We start from the raw sequence: 17,819 nt of genomic DNA, 5'->3' as shown, positions 1-17,819 counted from the left end.
TTGTGGTTCCCTTCATCTCTAATGGGCGAAGCTTGGACCAGGGCACTTCATAACCATTGGTCAGCCCCCAGATTGTCTGGGGTAAGGTGCCCACCCTGATCCCTTTAGCTGTAGCCAGAGGTTTGGAATCCCAGAAACCTCTTTGGTGATTGATGTAAAAGCAACTACCTAGAAACCTACAGAAGGATCACAGGATATGGCAGGCCCTGATACTGTTGGGGAGGAAGAAATTTTCCTCTGTCAAGGTTCTTCTAGCTAGACTAAGAATTAAATTTCCATGAGACCATTAATAGGAAAAAATCAAATTTAATGTTGTCATATCGAGAATCTACACAAATATGAAATTCCAAAGATGGTCAGGCAACCTGAGGCTTATATGTCATCCTCAGCTCAGGAGGAGGGCGGGAGTCTGGAGGTACAAAGAAGAGGAAGAACATTAGCAGGAAGGTGAGAGGAGATGTTTGGAAAACAAAGGATTCCCTGTTATGCAGATAAGATTTTTAGGTAAAAAGCAATCTCTTTGACTAGTTCTCTTCCTGGTACAGACCCCCTTTCCAGAGCAAATTTAGGTGGTTGAGGGGGATATAAAGCGGTTTTCCTCAATTTGCTGGGTTTTGATTGCTTTTAACTCAAAATAATCTACATGCCATTGTGGCCCAAGTTGGAGAGGCTTGCCTTTGACCTCTACACTCTGAAGGCTCTTCCTGCAAAGGAATTATTGCTCCCTTTCACTCCTGTCCTTTCTTCTTCCAGGACCCTGCATTCAGAAGGGAAGTTACCTAAAGGTAAGTTGTCCCTTTTGCCAAAGTCTGCTAGTTACTATCCCTCTAAAAAAACTTATTGGACAAAAAAGTGTAAATATATGGAAAACTGCCATAGGCCAAGCAAAGGTGGGGCCGGGGAGGCTGGACCACACTCTTTCTGACCCAGTTCAGTGTGTGTGTCAGTGTGGGTCCTCCAGCCTTAAAAGCAGGTTGTATCCATTGGGAAGTGCACAGTCTAGCATCTCTGCAAGCTGGGGGCCCAGGAACCTGGGGGTCAGTTAGTGGGGTCCAAAGGCCCGAGAAGCAGGAGGGCCAATGGTGTAAATCCCAGGCCAAGGGCAAGTGATGACCCATGTCCTAGCTCAATGGGCAGAAAAGAAGAAATTCTCCCTTCATCCACCTTTCCTTCTATTGAGGCCCTCAATGGATTGGATCACGTACACCCTCATTGGGGAAGGCAATCTGCCTTCCTGAGGCCACCGATTTGAATGCTAAGCTCATCCGAAAAAGCCCTCCCAGGCACACCCAGAAATAATGTACAGCCCAGTGTCTGGGTACCTTGTGACCCAGTGAAGTTGACACATAAAATTAACCATGACACTGGGCCTTGGCCGCTCATCTGTCTAGCTTTCTCACCAGGTGGGTCTTTTTCACCTCCAGTGTTCTTTCGGTCTGTCTGAATTCACATCCCAGCCCTAAATTACTTGTCAATGGCTGATGGGTGCTTGATGGGTTCATCTGTTTGAGTTAGAAGGTGTTTGACCCCACTTGACCATTCACTATGTGACACTGATGCTTAACCTCTCTGAGCCAGTTTCTGCTCTGTCAGTGGGAGTAATATACATCCCTCAGGAGTGTTATAAAGATGAAGCAAATGAAAACGTAAGTAGAGTTCAGAGAGCTCAGCCCTCTGAATGGGCTGAGCTTACCAAGCTGTGAGGGCTTTAGAATGGGACTGTAGTTTATTCGATCCTTACATCAATGCTGTGAGACAGGCTCCCACACTGTCAATGCCATTTTACAGATGAGAAAACTGAGGCTCAGAGAGCCGAAGGGACTTCCCTAGATCTGTCGGGTCTTGAGTGCCAGAGCAGGAACTAGGTCTCTTGCCTCCCAATACAGAAATTCCGGTCTTCGTCGCTTTTCCCTTGGCCTTGATGTAGCCAGTTCCCAACCTCTAGCAACCAACCTTATCTTGCTAAGGCATGTAGCAAGTAGAGGACATCCAGCCAGGTGTTCTGTGACCCTGTCACTCTTCCTGTCTGTGAGGATGACGGGCAAAACACAGCTTTGGTGCTACAGAGTCATCTGGCAACTCCACGGCCACGGTCCTGCCCTGCCCTGAGCCCCAAGGGAGACGTAGGGTGCTCAGGGGGAATCTGCCCGGAAGCAACAAGACTCTTCACTTCGCCCCTCTCCCCTCCCCCCAACCAGGGTGTTCCGTGCTCACACTTCAGTCAGTGAATGTGTTACGCAAGTATATCTCCCTCCTGGACCTGCCCTTTACTCTGCTTCAGACCCGGGAAGTGCTCTTTGTGCTCACCAGCAAAGAAGTGGCACAGGCCAAGGTGAGGATTGTGACTTCCTGGACTCCTCCCTCTGGGTCTGTGTCCCAGACCCCCTGGCTCCTCCTGACCCCTAACTGAAGACTTCCCACAGCAGTTCAGCACCTGAGTGTTAGGACTATCTAGCTAGACCTTGGCAGTCATAGATTTTCAAGGAGTTCCACCTTTTCTTTTCTTTTCCTTTCTTTTCTTTTCTTTTCTCTTTTTAAAGATTTTTTTAAATCTTTTTGAAATGTTTATTTATTTTGAGAGAGAGTGAGTGCGTGTACACACGGGAGAGAGAGAAGAGTGCGAGCAGGGAGAGGGACAAAAAGAGAGGAGAGAGAGAGAATCCCAAGCCGGCTCCATGCCGTCTGTGCAGAGCCCGACTCGGGGCTCGATCTCACAAACTGCAAAATTATAACCTGAGCCGAAATCAAGAGTCAGACACTTAACCAACTGAACCACCCAGGAGCCCTAAAGGTTTTATGTTTAAGTAATCTCTACGCCCAACATGGGGCTCCAACTTACAACCTTGAGATCAAGAGTCACATACTCCACCTCCTGAGTCAGCCAGGCACCCCCACCCTTTTTTCTGATTATAAAAATAACACATGCTTTTTTAAAAGTAAATAACAATACATGCTTATTGTAGAAAATCTAGAAATACATAAAAGCATCAAGAAGAAAATAAAAATAATTAATAAAAATTACCCACAGTGCCACCACTCAAAGGTAATTATTGTTAACGTATGTCCTCTATATAAAGAATATTATATAAATATATATTTTTTAATTATTTTTTTAAGTTTATTTATTTGTTTGAAGGGGAGAGAGACAGAGCATGAGCGGAGGAAGAGCAGAGAGAGAGGGAGACACAGAATCCGAAGCAGGCTCCAGGCTCCGAGCTGTCAGCACAGAGCCCGACGCGGGGCTCGAACTCACAAACTGCGAGATCATGACCTGAGCTGCAGTTGGATGCTTAACTGGCTGGGCCACCTAGGCACCCCTTTTTTATTAATTTTTTTAATGTTTACTTATTTTTGAGAGAGAGAGAGAACATGAACAGGGGAGGGGCAGAGAGAGAGAGAGAGAGAGACAGAGAATGTGAAGCAGGCTCTGAGCTGTCAGCGCAGAGCCTGATGCAGGGCTTGTACCCATGAACTGTGAGACCCTGACCTGAGCTGAAGTTGGACATTCAACTGACTGAGCCACCCAGGTGTCCATATGTATATATATATATATATATATTTTTTTTTTTTTTTTAATGAGATCACACAGTGCCTACTATTTAAAACCTGTTCTAATATTATGCCTCTTTTCTTCTATGTCCTTATGTATTTGAATTGCAATGGGTGCCTGCGTTCCCTTGTATGGATGTACCACACAGCTTGAGTCTAAGGATTTGAGACCTGCCAGGAGCCTCTGTGAAGGAGCCAATGTGAAGGGCCAGTAGGATAGACCGCCAGAGGCCTAGCTGTCTATGGAGGAAATGACAGGCCCAGTAAGGCCCTCGTAGCGAAAACCCTTAGCTGGCGGTAGGGCAGGTGATTCTAAGAACCATGGAGTTAGGGAGCAGGCAGTTAAGGAGGATTGCTCAGTTTGTCTACAGGCGTGACCCCCAGCTGACTTCAGTCCACCAGAAAGAGAAGAGTAGCAATGAGTAGAACTGAGAGAACTCAAGATAATGGTTTCTTTTTGCTGCTTAGTTTTCTTTTCTTTTTTTTTTTTTTTTAATTTTTTTTTTTAATGTTTGTTTATTTTTGAGAGAGAGAGAGAGACAGAGTGCGAGCAGGGGAGGGTCAGAGAGAGAGGGGGACACAGAATCTGAAGCAGACTTCAGACTCCCGAGTTGTCAGCGTAGAGCCCAATGTGGGCTCGAACTCACGAGCTGTGAGATCATGACCTGAGCTGAAGTCAGATGCTTAACTGACTGAGCCACCCGGCGCCCCTTAGTTTTCTTTTCTAAACTGTCTACCAAAAACATGGATACCTACCAAAGGCACTTTGCCAGATGTTGAACATGCAACACTAAACGGAAATATGTGTTCTCCCTTGTTTATTTGATAGGTCATTCATCTTTGTACTTTATTTTTGCCCTGCTACTTTACTCATGTTTGACACTATTTTTATTTTTTATTTTACTATTCTTTTAGTGTTTATTTTGGGAAGAGACAGAGAAAGAGAGAGAAAGTGCAAGCGGGGGAGGGGCAGAGCGAGGGAGACACAGAATCCGAAGCAGGCTCCAGGCACTGAGCTGTCACACAGAGCCCGATGCAAGGCTTGAACCCACGAGACGTGAGATCATGACCTGAGCTGAAGTCAGACGCTCAACCGACTGAGCCACCAGGCACGCCGACACCTTTTTTTTTTTTAATTTCTCGGCCCTTTTTTTTTTTTTTCCATTTTCAGTCTTTTAAAATAATACACTTCAATACTATTAATTTCCCTTGAAGTATTCCTTTAGCTGCACCCGACAAGTTCTGATATGTGCTTTTTCTCCCGCCATTCAGTTATAACTAATTTATAGTTTCCATTGTGAGTTCCTCTTTAATACATGAAGTGTTTAAGGGCGTATTTTAGAGTTTAAAATGCATATGTGTGATTAGATACAGTAGATCGTCATTACCCTCAAGTTCCACATTTGCAAATGTGCCTACGTGCTAAAATTTACTTGTAACCCCAGAATTAATACTCCTGGTGCTTTTGCGGTCATTTGTGGACATGCGTATTTGCAAGGCAGTGAAAAGTTTTAAGTCACCACCAATGCACACACACAGGTTCCCAACTGTTGAACAAGGTGACCCTCTGCCGTCTCACTTCAGCTCTCCTACTGTAAACAAGTATCCTTTCCCAGTATATTTAGTGTCGCGTTGTTCTCATTTTTGTTTTGTTGGTGCCTTTGTGGTTTAAAACGTCTTCTAAATATAGCATCAAAGTGCTGCCTAATGAGGCTAAGGGCGGGAAAGCTGTGATGTATCTTACAGAGAAAGTACATGTGTTAGATAAGCTTCATTCATGTATGAGTTATAGCCCCATTAGTTGTGAATTCAGTATTAATGAATTGATAACATAATATTGAATAAGGTGCCTTCAAAAAACACAGATAAAACAAGGTTATGTGTTGGAGCGCCTGGGTGGCTCAGTCAGTTGAGCGTCCAACTCTTGATTTCGGCTCAGGTCATGATCCCAGGGTCATGGGATCTAGCCCTGAATCGCTTGGGATTTTCTCTCTATCTCTGCCCCTCTCCCCTGCTCGTGCTCTCTCTCTCTCTCTCTCTCTCTCTCAAAAAACAAAACAAAAACGAAAACAAAAAACAAGGTTATGTGTTGATCAGTTGATGAAAATGCTGTGACCAGAGGCTCTCAGGAACAATGATTCAGTATTGACTAAATCAAGTGTCTGCAGTAACTTTATAGAACATAACTACCATAACAAGAATCAAGATATAGCCTTTTTATTGTTGACTTATAATTGAATTGCTTTCTGGTCATTACATGTGGCCTGTGTAATACTGGTTTTTAAAGACTTATTGAGAGTTCTTTAATGAATGACCTACTTTATGATCACTTGTTGTAAATGTTAACTTGTTTACCTAAAAAGTTTGTGTGTGCTCTATGCTTTGCATTTCAGACTCTAGAACTTACCAGTAGATCAAGCTTAGTACTTATGTTGGTCACAACTTGTGTATTCTAACTACTTTTTTTAACTTTTTGATCTACTACTAACTTTGATACAAGTATGTTGAGATCTCTTCCCCTGAGTTTGCATTTGTCCATTTGTCTTTGTTTTTGCTTTATGTGTGTCTTGTGCACAAAAAGATCAAGGTCATTGTATCTTAGCAAACTATTCCTTTTATTATCCTATGTCTCACATTATTAATGGTTTTGTCTTAAATTCTATTTTAATCTTAACATTGCTATGATAGCTTTCTTTGGACTTGTATCTACATGGTTCATCTCTTTTAATACCTCTTTTTTTTCTTTAAGTAGGCTCCATGCCCAGTGTGGGGCTTTTTAATACCTTTATTTTTCTTTTTAATCACTTGTAATTTTTAGATGTGTCTTCTGTAAGCAGCATATAGTTGTATTTTTTTCTTAATCCTTCTACGAAATATCTTGTTTCTTTTATTGAGGTGTAGTTGACATTTGTTTCTAATGTACCACATAGTGATTCAACAACTCTATACCTTATGCTGTGCTCAGTACAAGTGTGCTATGAAAGCAAGTGGGTATATTTGGTTTATTTTTATTTGTAACTATTGATCTATTTGGACTTTTTTCTACTATCTTATTTTGTGTTTTCTGTTTAACGTTATCCCCCGGCCCCCACCGCCCTTTTCCTGCCTTCTGTTGGATTGGTCAAATTTTCCATGGCCCCTCTGCCTGCTTTCTCCCCCTCTGTTTTGGAAGCTATAGATGGTATTTCTGTGGTTAGCCCTAAAATTGTAATATCATTCATGACCATAAAATTCAAAGGAATCCGTATTTGTCCTCCCTGCCACCCAATTTTAGCAGGTTTTAATTGCTCATTGATCAACTCTGCCCCACTCTGTTACTGTACCTTATGATATCATTGCTGATACCTACTAGATTGCTGGCCCTTCCCTGTTTCTTGTATCCCACATGTTACCTCTGGGTTCACTTTTGCTGATGCCTGTTCTTCAGCATTTTTTAGTGAGGGTCTAAGGAAGGCAACTTCTCTTAGCCTTTGAGTGTTTGCATGTCGCCTTCGGAATGAGGTTAGCTGGAAATAAAGGTTTAGTTTGAGTTATAGGCCCTCTGCAAAGGTGTTTGAAGATGTAACTCCCATCCTTCTCCTTTGGCAATGGGAACCTGCTGTCATTGTAATCTTATTAGTCATGTACAGTTAATCTCCTTTATGTTAATGTTTCAGGTTATCTTTGTGTTTCTGGGTTCCACAGTCTTATTACAGTATGTCTAGGGTAGATTTGCTCATTTCTTCTGCCTCGTACTCTCAACCTGGGGACCTCTATCTGTTGGCAATTCTCCAAACTCCTCACCTATTTTCTCTTCAAACAGCACTTGGGTGAAGTTCCCTCCGTTCTCTTCCTGGATTCCTACTGAATGCATATTGAGGATTCTCAATCTTTTTTCTTTTAAGTTTATTTATTTAAGTAATCTCTACACCCAAAATGGGGCTCAAACTCACAACCCTGAGATCAAGAGCTATGTGCTCCTCTGACTGAGCCAGCCAGCTGTCCCTTGAGGACTCATTATTATTTTTTAAAAATATTTATTTCTGAGAGCATGATATTTTTGAGAGAGAGCATGAGTGGGGGAGGGAGACACAGAATCTGAAGCAGGCTCCAGGCTCTGAACTGTCAGCACAGAGCCCGACGCAGGGCTTGAACCCACAAACCATGAGAGTATGATTAGAGCCAAAGTCAGATGCTTAACCGCTTAACCAACGGAGCCACCCAGGTGCCCCCCTTGAGGACTTTAAAAAAAAAAATTTTTTTTAATGTTTATTTTTGAAGGAGGGAGAGAAAAAGAGCATGAGCAGGGGAAGAGCAGAGAGAGAGGGAGACACAGAATCCGAAGCAGGCTCCAGGCTCTGAGCTGCCAGCACAGAGTCTGACGTGGGGCTCGAACTCACAAACCGTGAGATCATGACCCAAGCCAAAGTTGGATGCTTAACCAAAGGAGCCACCCAGGTGCCCCCCCCCACCTTGAGGACTTTTAATCTATGCTTTGTGTCTCCTAATTGTTCTTTCACATTTGTTCTCTATTTCAAATTTTGTTTTCATTTCTAAAATACCTAATTTTTTATTTTACAACCACCTATTGTTTCACTTCCATTTTTTTTTTTTTTAATTTTTTTTTTTTTCAACGTTTATTTATCTTTGGGACAGAGAGAGACAGAGCATGAACGGGGGAGGGGCAGAGAGAGAGGGAGACACAGAATCGGAAGCAGGCTCCAGGCTCTGAGCCATCAGCCCAGAGCCTGACGCGGGGCTCGAACTCACGGACCAGGAGATCGTGACCTGGCTGAAGTCGGACGCTTAACCGACTGCGCCACCCAGGCGCCCCATCACTTCCATTTTTTTTAATTTCATAATTTCTTATTCTTTTTTTTTTTTATTGAGAGAATGTATGTGCATGAAAGTGGGGAAGGGGCAGAGGGAGAAGGAGGGAGAGAGGAGAAAGAGAGAGAGAGAGAAGAGAGAATCCCAAGCAGGCTCCACACTCAGCACGGAGTCCGACGAGGGACTCAGTCTCACAACTGTGAGATCATGACCTGAGCTGAAATCAAGTGAGACGCCTAACCGACTGAGCCACCCGGGTGTCCCGATAATTTAGGCTTTAAGCTGGTTTTCCTCCCACTGAGCTCTTTGAATGTCCAAAATGTAATCAGTCTTTGACAAATTGTTCTATGAAACTATCTTCATCTAAAATATATTCATGGTCTAGTTGCTAATTTGATTACATCTCTTTCTTTGCATCACATTATGTCATGTCTCCAGGAATTCTGATTTGGAAACTAGGGGCTAGGTGGTTGACTTGGGGGATGTTACTCCCCTCTTCCTCTGTGCTCTCCCTCCTCATCTAGAGAGTTTGCAATTGCTTGAAGGCCAGAATCAGGTCGTCACTGGCAGTTCCAGTCACAGAGCCAGCAGGTAACTGTTCAGTGCTGGTCTCAAAGCATTCAGCTTGCTCTCAAAGCGGTCGGCGGCATTTTTTTCCCCCCAACCTCTTATCTGACGAGGGAGCCCCTGCCTACTCCAGCAGAGTCCCGGCAGTGAGACCAGAAGCAGAACTCCCAGCCACCACTTTGCTCTGAGCCCTTGAGCCAGTAATCCTCTGCTTTGGCCTCTCACACCTCTGTCCACATTCTTTAAGTTCATGGTGCTCTTGGTGTTAGTTTTGACCCATCCGTGTCTCTTTGCATTTTCCTCTGTCATCGCTATGTGTTTGGAACGGGAAACATGAATTTACTGCTTCCTCTTGACCAGGTCAGAACACCTGAATTATGTTGAGGATGAGAAAATTAAAAGTAAATACAGGGCACCTGGCTGGTCAGTAGAGCATGCGACTCTTGATCTCGGTTCGTGAGATCAAACCCCATGTCGGGGGTAGAGTTTACTAGGAAGGAAAGGAAAGGAAAAAGGAAAAAGGAAATAGAATTACCATATGATCCAGCAATCCCACTTCTGGGTTTATATCCAAAAGAATCGAAAGCAGGGTCTCGAAGAGATATTTCCACATGTTCATTGTAGCATTATACGCAATAGCCAACAGGTAGAAGCAGGCCCAAATGTCCATGGCATTTGAATGGATTAAGAAATCTATGGGGGGGGGCGCCTGGGTGGCGCAGTCGGTTAAGCGTCCGACTTCAGCCAGGTCACGATCTCACGGTCCGTGAGTTCGAGCCCCGCATCAGGCTTTGGGCTGATGGCTCAGAGCCTGGAGTCTGTTTCCGATTCTGTGTCTCCCTCTCTCTCTGCCCCTCCCCCGTTCATGCTCTGTCTCTCTCTGTCCCAAAAATAAATAAACGTTGAAAAAAAAAAAAAAAAAAAGAAATCTATGGGGCGCCTGAGTGGCTCAGTCGGTTAAGCCTCCGACTTCAGCTCAGGTCACGATCTCGCGGTCTGTGAGTTCGAGCCCCGTGTCAGGCTCTGGGCTGATGGCTCAGAGCCTGGAGCCTGCTTCCGATTCTGTGTCTCCCTCTCTCTCTGCCCCTCCCCCGTTCATGCTCTGTCTCTCTCTGTCCCAAAAATAAAATAAACGTTAAAAAAAAATTAAAAACAAAAGAAATCTACACACTTATGATGGGATATTATTCAGGCTTAAAAAAAAAAAAAAAAAAGGAATACCTGCTACGACATGGATGAACATCGAGGACATTTTGCTGAGTGAAATAAGCCAGTCACAAAAGGACAAACACTGTGTGATTCTACTTATGTGAGATATCTAGAGCAGTGAAAATCACACAAACAGAAGGTAGAATGGTGGTTGCCAGGGACTGGGGGAGGGGGAAACGGGGAGCTGGGTTTTAGTGGGTTTAGAGTTTTATTTTTGCAAGATGACAAAGTTCTACAGATTTTTTATGCATCAATGTGAATATGGTTAAAACTGCTGAACCGTAAATGGTTATGATGGCAAGAGAAAGTTTTATATTTCGTGATTTCTACCTGTGGGGCTCAGAATCACAAACTGTGAGATCACCACCTGAGCCAAAGTCAGATGCTTAACTGACTGAGCCACCCAGGTGCCCCGTATCTATGTGTATTCGTTTTTCTTCTCCCCCTCTTCCTCTTCCTCCCAGCTTACCTAATTCAGGAGAGTTTGAGCATAGTATCCTAGCTTGCTTCCCACAAAACATCCCTGTATGTGTTATATATGCGACTTAGTGCAGCAAAGTAATTAAGAATGTAGGCTTGAGAGCCATTCAGATGGCTCTGAGTTCAAATATCAGCTCCGCCATGTACTAGCTGTTTGAGACTGACAAGTTTCCTCGTCCACTAAAAAAAAAAATTTAAGCAATAACAGTACTTAACTCACAGGGTTGTTAAGATAATGCATGGAGACTCAAGTGCTATAACTGCCATTTGCATCACAAGATTTTTATCACATGGTTGTAAGTGAGAGATGGGGTGGGGAGGCAGCGAGTGGGGGCCAACCCAGAGAGGTTTCGCGAGTTACAGGAAGAAGCCAGCTTAGGCCACAGTGTGTGAAATGTGTTCGTGGGCGTGCAAGGCAGAAGTGAGCATGACAGAAGCTGCTCCAGTGCAAGGGTTTCTCAACTGGTCCTCTTGGATTCTTCTAGAAAGCCATGTCCTGCCACCGCAGCCAGCTGCTCTGGTTCCGCCGCCTCTACGTGCTCTTCTCCAGGTACATGAGAATCAACTCTCTGCACTTCCTCTGAAGCCTTGAAGAGCTTTCCGGTCCGCAGAAGAAAGGGAGAAGAACGAGCCCAGGAAGCCTGGCGCCTGGCCGTGAGCTGGCTCGCCTCCCCGGGGCCGAGGCAGACAGAGCTCTGCTCATACATGCCGTGAGCCTCTAACATATTGGGGGGGGGGGGCGGGTGCGTGCTGCCCAACGGGTTGTCCAAGCTTGAACTACTTCGTCTGGGGGGGAAAAAAAAACCTACAGCAGCCCAAACCAAACAAACCCAAGGGTAATAATAGCCACCCTGCTAGATCCTCAAGTTGTCGTGAAAAACAGGTTATGTAAGGGCACAATGTATGTCAAACACATAGCACAGAGCCTGCTAGGATTACAAATGAAGGCAAAAGTGTGCTGACATCATCACTTCACAGAGGCCATGATGTAGTATTTTTACATCGTTTCCAAAGCAGGCTTGCCACACACACACACACACACACACAGTCTTTATTGAACTAGTTCAACCATAATTCCTTTGATTAACGTTGTGGCCTATGTGTCAGATTTGAATCTAGAGGAAGTTCTCCATTTAGCATCACGGTCCTTAAATTGGGGCTCCCAAGGCCCCAACCCTGTGCCCAGCATTTCATACTGAGACTGGTATGATGTGGGCCCTGCCCTGAAGGAGCTTACAATCAAATACCTCACCTCCCAGGCTTCTGGGGAAAGCCAGAAAAAGGAAGACAAATCTGGAACTGTTTTTTCTTTGTGTTTCGTGTTTTGTTTTTTGTAACACTCAAAAAGCGGATGTCTTTTTTTTTTTAATATTTTTATTTATTTTTGAAGGAGAGAGAGAAACAGAGCATGACTGGGGGAGGAGCAGAGAGAGAGGGAGACACAGAATCCAAAGCGGGCTCCAGGCTCCAAACTGCCAGCACAGAGTCTGACGTGGGGCTTGAACTCACAAACCGTGAGATCATGACCTGAGCCCAAGTCGGACGCTTAACCGACTGAGCCACCCAGGTGCCCCAAAAAGCGGATGTCTTAAAATTGTGCTACAAACAAAAAGACTCTGAGGCGTCTGGCTTGGAAGCTACTCCCACAGTCCAGCTACTGGTCCAGGGAGGTGGCCTGAGGCAGGGAACTGCAGCCGTGAAGAGCTGGGGCTCCGCGTGCTGGTGAGCCTGGGTGTGAGGCCAGACTTACCAGCAGCATAACCACGGATAAGGTGTTTGGACCTTTCTCTGCCTCCATTGTCTCCTCTGCAAAATGGGGGACCGTAATGGTACCCACCTCGGAGGAGATGACGCCTGGTAGACGCATGGAAAGGGTCCGGCATGCAGTCGGGGCTCAGGAAAGATGAGCGGCTGGCATTCTGAGGTCTACAGAGTAAGCAGGCGTAAAGCAGAGGGACTAGAATGTACGTTCAAGTCCCGACACAGAAAGGCTCTCGGTGTGCGTTGTCCAGTGGGTGGCCTCTTTGCCTGCCCGAAGGCCCGCAATTGCTGTCTCCATAGCAACAGGTTAGAGACCTGCTCACTGGAGCTCTCTTGAATGCCTCCTAGGGGCCAAAAGGGACCGAAAGGGCTATCAGGCCCTGAAGCTGGAATCGAAATGCAAGTGTGGTTATGTTTTCTGTCTACTTAAGATCTGTCAAAAGCTCCTAGTAGCCTCCCGATGAAACCGTGACAAGAAATAAGCCACTGATGCTGGTTAGAGCGTGGGGGCCAGGCTGCCTCCTGTCCTACTGCTGGCAAGACGGGCACTCAACCAGCTTCCCTGGACTGCGAGTCTCATTATGTGTTAAGAGCTTATAAAATACCCCTATTGGGGCGCCTGGGCGACTCAGTTAAGCATCAGACTTTGGCTCAAGACGAAGAGAGAGAGACAGAGATATATAGAGGTATCTCTCCAAAATGTAATTACTGGGGTGCCTGGCTGGCTCAGTTGGTAGACCGTGTGACTCCTGATCTCGGGGTATCAGGAGTTCAAGCCCCATGTTGGGTATAGAGCTTGCTTGAAAAAAAAAAAAAAAAGGGAATTTCTAATTAGTAAGCTTCTCTTTCTAAAATGAACATTTATCGGGGATCCTGGGTGGCTCAGTTGGTTAAGCCTCCGACTTCTGCTCAGGTTCGTGAGTTTGAGCCCCACATCGGGCTCTGTGCTGACAGCTCAGAACCTGGAGCCTGCTTCTGATTCTGTGTCTTCCTCTCTCTCTTCCCCTCCCCTGCTCACACTCTGTCTCTCTCTGTATTTCAAAAATAAATAAATGTAGAAAAAAAAATTAAAATGAACATTTATTATTTTAAAGGATTTTGTTGTTTATGAATGGTTATGATGTTCTAGTACACTTTTGATATAATGTGAAGTTTTTAAAAAATGTGTGTATCCAGGATAGTCTGGATTTTGTATGGAAATGATTCATTAGAGAAAAACTGGCTAATACACTGCTGACAGACACGTAATGGTACAGCCTCTGTGGAAGGTAAAGTCACATACCCTCTGACCCAGCATTTCTGCTTCCAATGGTTTACACTGTAGATTTACATGTGGCAAAGGAGGGATATAAGGAATGGACACTGTAACACTTTATAATAGTCAAATACTGAGCCAGTCCAAATGTCTATCGATTCAGGATTGCTTAAAGAAATGTGGGTATACCAGTAAAACAGAATGCTGTGAAAATATTAAAAATAATAAGGATGGGGGGGGGGCCCTGGGTGGCTCGGTCGGTTGGGCGTCCGACTTCGGCTCAGGTCACGATCTCGCGGTCCATGAGTTCAAGCCCCGCGTCAGGCTCTGTGCTGACAGCTCAGAACCTGGAGCCTGTTTCAGATTCTGTGTCTCCCTCTCTCTCTGCCCCTCCCCAGTTCATGCTCTGTCTCTCTCTGTCTCAAAAATAAATAAAAGTTAAAAAAAAAATTTTTTTTAAATAATAAGGATGGGGCGCCTGGGTGGCTCAGTTAAGTGTCCAACTTCGGCTCAGGTCATGATCTTGCAGTTCGTGACTTTAAGCCCCACGTCAGGCTCTGTGCTGACAGCTCAGAACCTGGACCCTGCTTCAGATTCTGTGTGTGTGTCTCTCTCTCTGCCCCGCCCCTGCTCACACTCCATCTCTCTCTCTCTCTCTCTTTCTCTCTCTCTCCTTCAAAAATAAATAAACATTTAAAAAATTTAAACAAAAAACAAAAAAACAGTGAAAGCTGGGGCCCTGGCCCAGACAAAACACAGGTGTTTCTCAGAAGTGGCCAAATTAGTGATCTGGAACATCAGGTACAGGCTACATCCTCAGAACCCAGGGGGAGGGGGGAGAGGAAATCATGATGGAAAAGGGACTTTAAAAATACATCTAAGGAAACAAACACACAAACAAAAACCTAGGAGACCTAACATGTGAAAAAGGGGAGTTTCCAGAATGAGAAATAGTTACAGATGGGGGATAATAAAGGAGAATTGACATCATCAGAAAGAGACTTGAGTTGGTGCATGGGCAGGGCTCCCCATGTTCTGCCCAGCTTCTGTTTTTCACAAAGATACACAGGGTGTGCTGCAAAATCGTAAATTTCGAATTGGGGGAGGGAGATAAAAGCATTGCGAAGCTCCCCCCCCCCCCTCCTCCCCTGGGGCTCAAGGGGAAGCTGGTGGGGAAAAGCAGCATGGTGCCGGGCAAGAAGATGGAGACCAATACGGGCTCCCTCTGCGTTTTCAGCCTGGGCAAGGTGACCACCTGAAAAGTGTAGAATCCCAATTAACTAAGGGGAGAATAGGAAACAAAGAGAAACCTCAAAGCCTGCAGCACTAAGAAAAAGAAGGAAGGGAGGAAAGGAAGCATAAAATGTAACAAATGTAATGGAAATGATACGAAAAGAATGAAATCAGGTGTCAGTTACTTCCAAAAAAAACAAAAAAGAATGGTTAATTTCCCTAACAAAACTGAGAAAACAAAATCTAGCATCTAAAAGTAACAAGGAGAGGCTAAACGTAAAAGGATGAGCCACCTACCAGATACCAAGCAAAGGCATACAAAAAGAAAGGGAGACAACATAAATCCAAACATCAAAAATTGTTAAACCCAGAACAACGGGGGATATTTTAGAACAGTACTAGATTCACTCCATGAGAAGATATGGACCAAATATCACAGCAGCCAGATGCATGAAATAAACTCCCAGAAATCCAAGTTCTTTATATAAAAAAAAAAAAAAAAAACCCAAAAAACTGGGCTGCCTGGGTGGCTCAGTCGGTTGAGCATCCGACTTTGGCTCAGGTCATGATCTCACAGTTCATGGGTTCAAGCCTCCCATTGGGCTCTGTGCTGACAGGTCAGAGCCTGGAGTCTGCTTCGGATTCTGTGTCTCCCTCTCTCTCTCTCTGCCCCTCCCCGCTCGCTCTGTGTCTCTTTCTCTCAAAACTAAATAAAAACATTTAAAAATTAAAAAAAACACAATAATAATAATGTAAGGCTTTAATATTCTTTCAGAATTTGGACAAATGAGGTTGGCAAATAGTAAAGACACACCATTTGGATAATGTAAAGAACTTAGATAAAGTCAACGTTCACTCCTTATGTAATAAAACATTTATAAAATCCAATTATTTATTAGCCCCTGAGAAATTCCTAATAAATTTCCCAAAGCAGATTTTGCAGGCCACATTTTTTTAAGTATAACTAAATAACTTTCTTTTTTTTAAACGTTTGTTTATTTTTGAGAGACAGAGAGAGAGCATTAGCAGGGGAGGGGCACAGAGAGAGGGAGACACAGAATCTGAAGCAGCCTCCAGGCTCTGAGCTGTCAGCCCAGAACCCAACGCAGGGCTCAAACCCATGAACCACCAGATCATGACCTGAACCAAAGCTGGACATCCAACCGACTGAGGCACCCAGGTGCTCCAAAAAAAAAAAAACAAAAAACAAAAAACCATGTTTTTTAATTGACAGGTGCTGTAAGACAACAAAATTCAGTCACTATTCCTATAACAATTTTTAAGAAAAAGAAAAGAATACAACTTAAATAAAGACTATGTACCAAAACCCAGCAGTCTAAAACTAAGTGGAAAAGGTAGGAATGAAGCACTCATCGTCATCGTCATTATTACCTAAGTCGTTCGAAGTATAACAGAACAATAAAGTAATTGGTGTATTAGGGGATGGCTCTGTTTAGAAACCCAAGCAATGTCAGTAAAAGCCACTATAATAAAGGAGGAGACTGGTATGGCAACTGGACAATAGACATCTTTACAAAAATCAGATTTACTTTAATTGGCAATAATGTGACAGACATGAAAATTTAAAAATCCCATTCTCATCAACATCAAGAACTGTAAGATGCCTAGAAAGAAGATTAACATAAAAGATACAAGATCTTTTTAAATTTTACAACTACTAATAAAATGCCGGCCATCTTTTTTTGCAGAAATTGACAAGCTGATCTTAAAATTCATACAGAAATGCAAGAGACTCAGAAGCCAAAAACAGCCTTAAAGGACAAAGCTGGAAGATTCACACATCCCAATTTCAAAAATTACTGCCAAGACCTAAATGCAAGAGCCAAAATTATTTGACTCTTAGAAGGAAACACAGATTAAGTCTTTGTGACCTCGGATCAGATAACAGTTTTTTTTTTTTAATTAAAATTTTTTTATGTTTATTATTTTGAGAGAGACAGAGCATGAGTGGGGGAGGGACAGAGAGAGGGAGACACAGAATCCAAAGCAGGCTCCAGGCTCTGAGCTGTCAGCACAGAGCCTGACGCAGGGCTCAAACCCACGGACCACAAGATCATGACCTGAGCGGAAGTCGGACGCTTAACCGACTGAGCCACCCAGGCACCCCAGTGGTTTCTGAAATATGAAACCAAAAGCACAAGCAAAACAAAAAACAGAAAACTTTGTGCTTCAAAGGACATTACCAAGAAAATGAAATGAGAAAAATGTTTTGCAAATCATATATCTGATTAGGGTGTAGTATCTGGAATATGTAAAGAGCTCTTAAAATTCAACAAGACAACCTAAGTAAAAAACAGGCAAAAGATTTGAACATACATTTCTTCAAGAAGATATCCAAATGGCCAACAATCACAAAAACATCATTAGTTGTGAAGAAAATGCAAATAAAAAATACAATGAGGGGCACCTGGGTGGCTCAGTTGGTTGAGTGTCCAAATTCAGCTCAGGTCATGATCTCACAGTTCATAGGTTTGAGCCTCATGTTGGGCTTTGCACTGACAGTGCAGAGCCTACTTCAGGTTCTCTGTCTCCCTTTCTCTCTGCCCTTCCCCCACACACTCTCTCTCTCAAAAAAAAAAAAAAAAAAAAAAAAAAAAAAAAAGAATACACATTTAAAAAAAAACAAAAAAACCCACAATGAGATGCTACATCATATCTACCAGGAGGGCTATGATTAAAACAGACCAACAAACACTAAATAACAAGTGTGGGTGAGCACAGGGAGCTATTGAAACTCTCTTATTTCTGATGGGAATGTAAAATGGTGTAGCTACTGTGGAAAACAGTTTCACAATTCCTTAGTAACTTCAAGATTTCCCAGAGGACCCAGCAATTGCACTCCTAGGTCTATATCCAAGAGAACTAAAAATATGTTCACATGAAAACTTGTAAACGATTGTTTAGAGTAGCCTCATTCATAAAACTCAAATGTCCC

The 17,819-nt window shown here is 43.8% G+C and overlaps 1 protein-coding gene across 4 annotated transcripts in view; it reads left to right on the top strand.

The window, feature by feature from the left end:
- Positions 1 to 16,809, top strand: part of PIGL (phosphatidylinositol glycan anchor biosynthesis class L) — an 80,763-nt gene extending 63,954 nt beyond the window's left edge. Inside the window, exons 5-8 of one of the 4 annotated variants that reach the window (XR_006714725.1) lie at positions 754 to 785; positions 2,199 to 2,332; positions 11,100 to 11,324; positions 16,573 to 16,809. Coding sequence is in view for 3 of the 4 variants with exons in the window: in XM_045487505.1 (XP_045343461.1) it covers positions 754 to 785; positions 2,199 to 2,332; positions 11,100 to 11,198 (265 nt within the window). In the remaining variant the exon portion in view is untranslated. Of the gene's footprint in view, positions 1 to 753; positions 786 to 2,198; positions 2,333 to 11,099; positions 13,617 to 16,572 lie in introns of those variants that run through there. The other 3 variants (XM_045487506.1, XM_045487507.1, XM_045487505.1) reach the window with 3 other exon arrangements.
- The last annotated feature ends 1,010 nt before the right edge of the window (positions 16,810 to 17,819 follow it).

This window comes from Leopardus geoffroyi, chromosome E1 (assembly GCF_018350155.1).
Source record: "Leopardus geoffroyi isolate Oge1 chromosome E1, O.geoffroyi_Oge1_pat1.0, whole genome shotgun sequence".
Lineage (NCBI taxonomy): Eukaryota > Metazoa > Chordata > Mammalia > Carnivora > Felidae > Leopardus > Leopardus geoffroyi.
The sequence above is the reverse complement of the archived record's forward strand: the minus strand, read 5'-3'. Positions and strand labels throughout refer to the sequence as shown.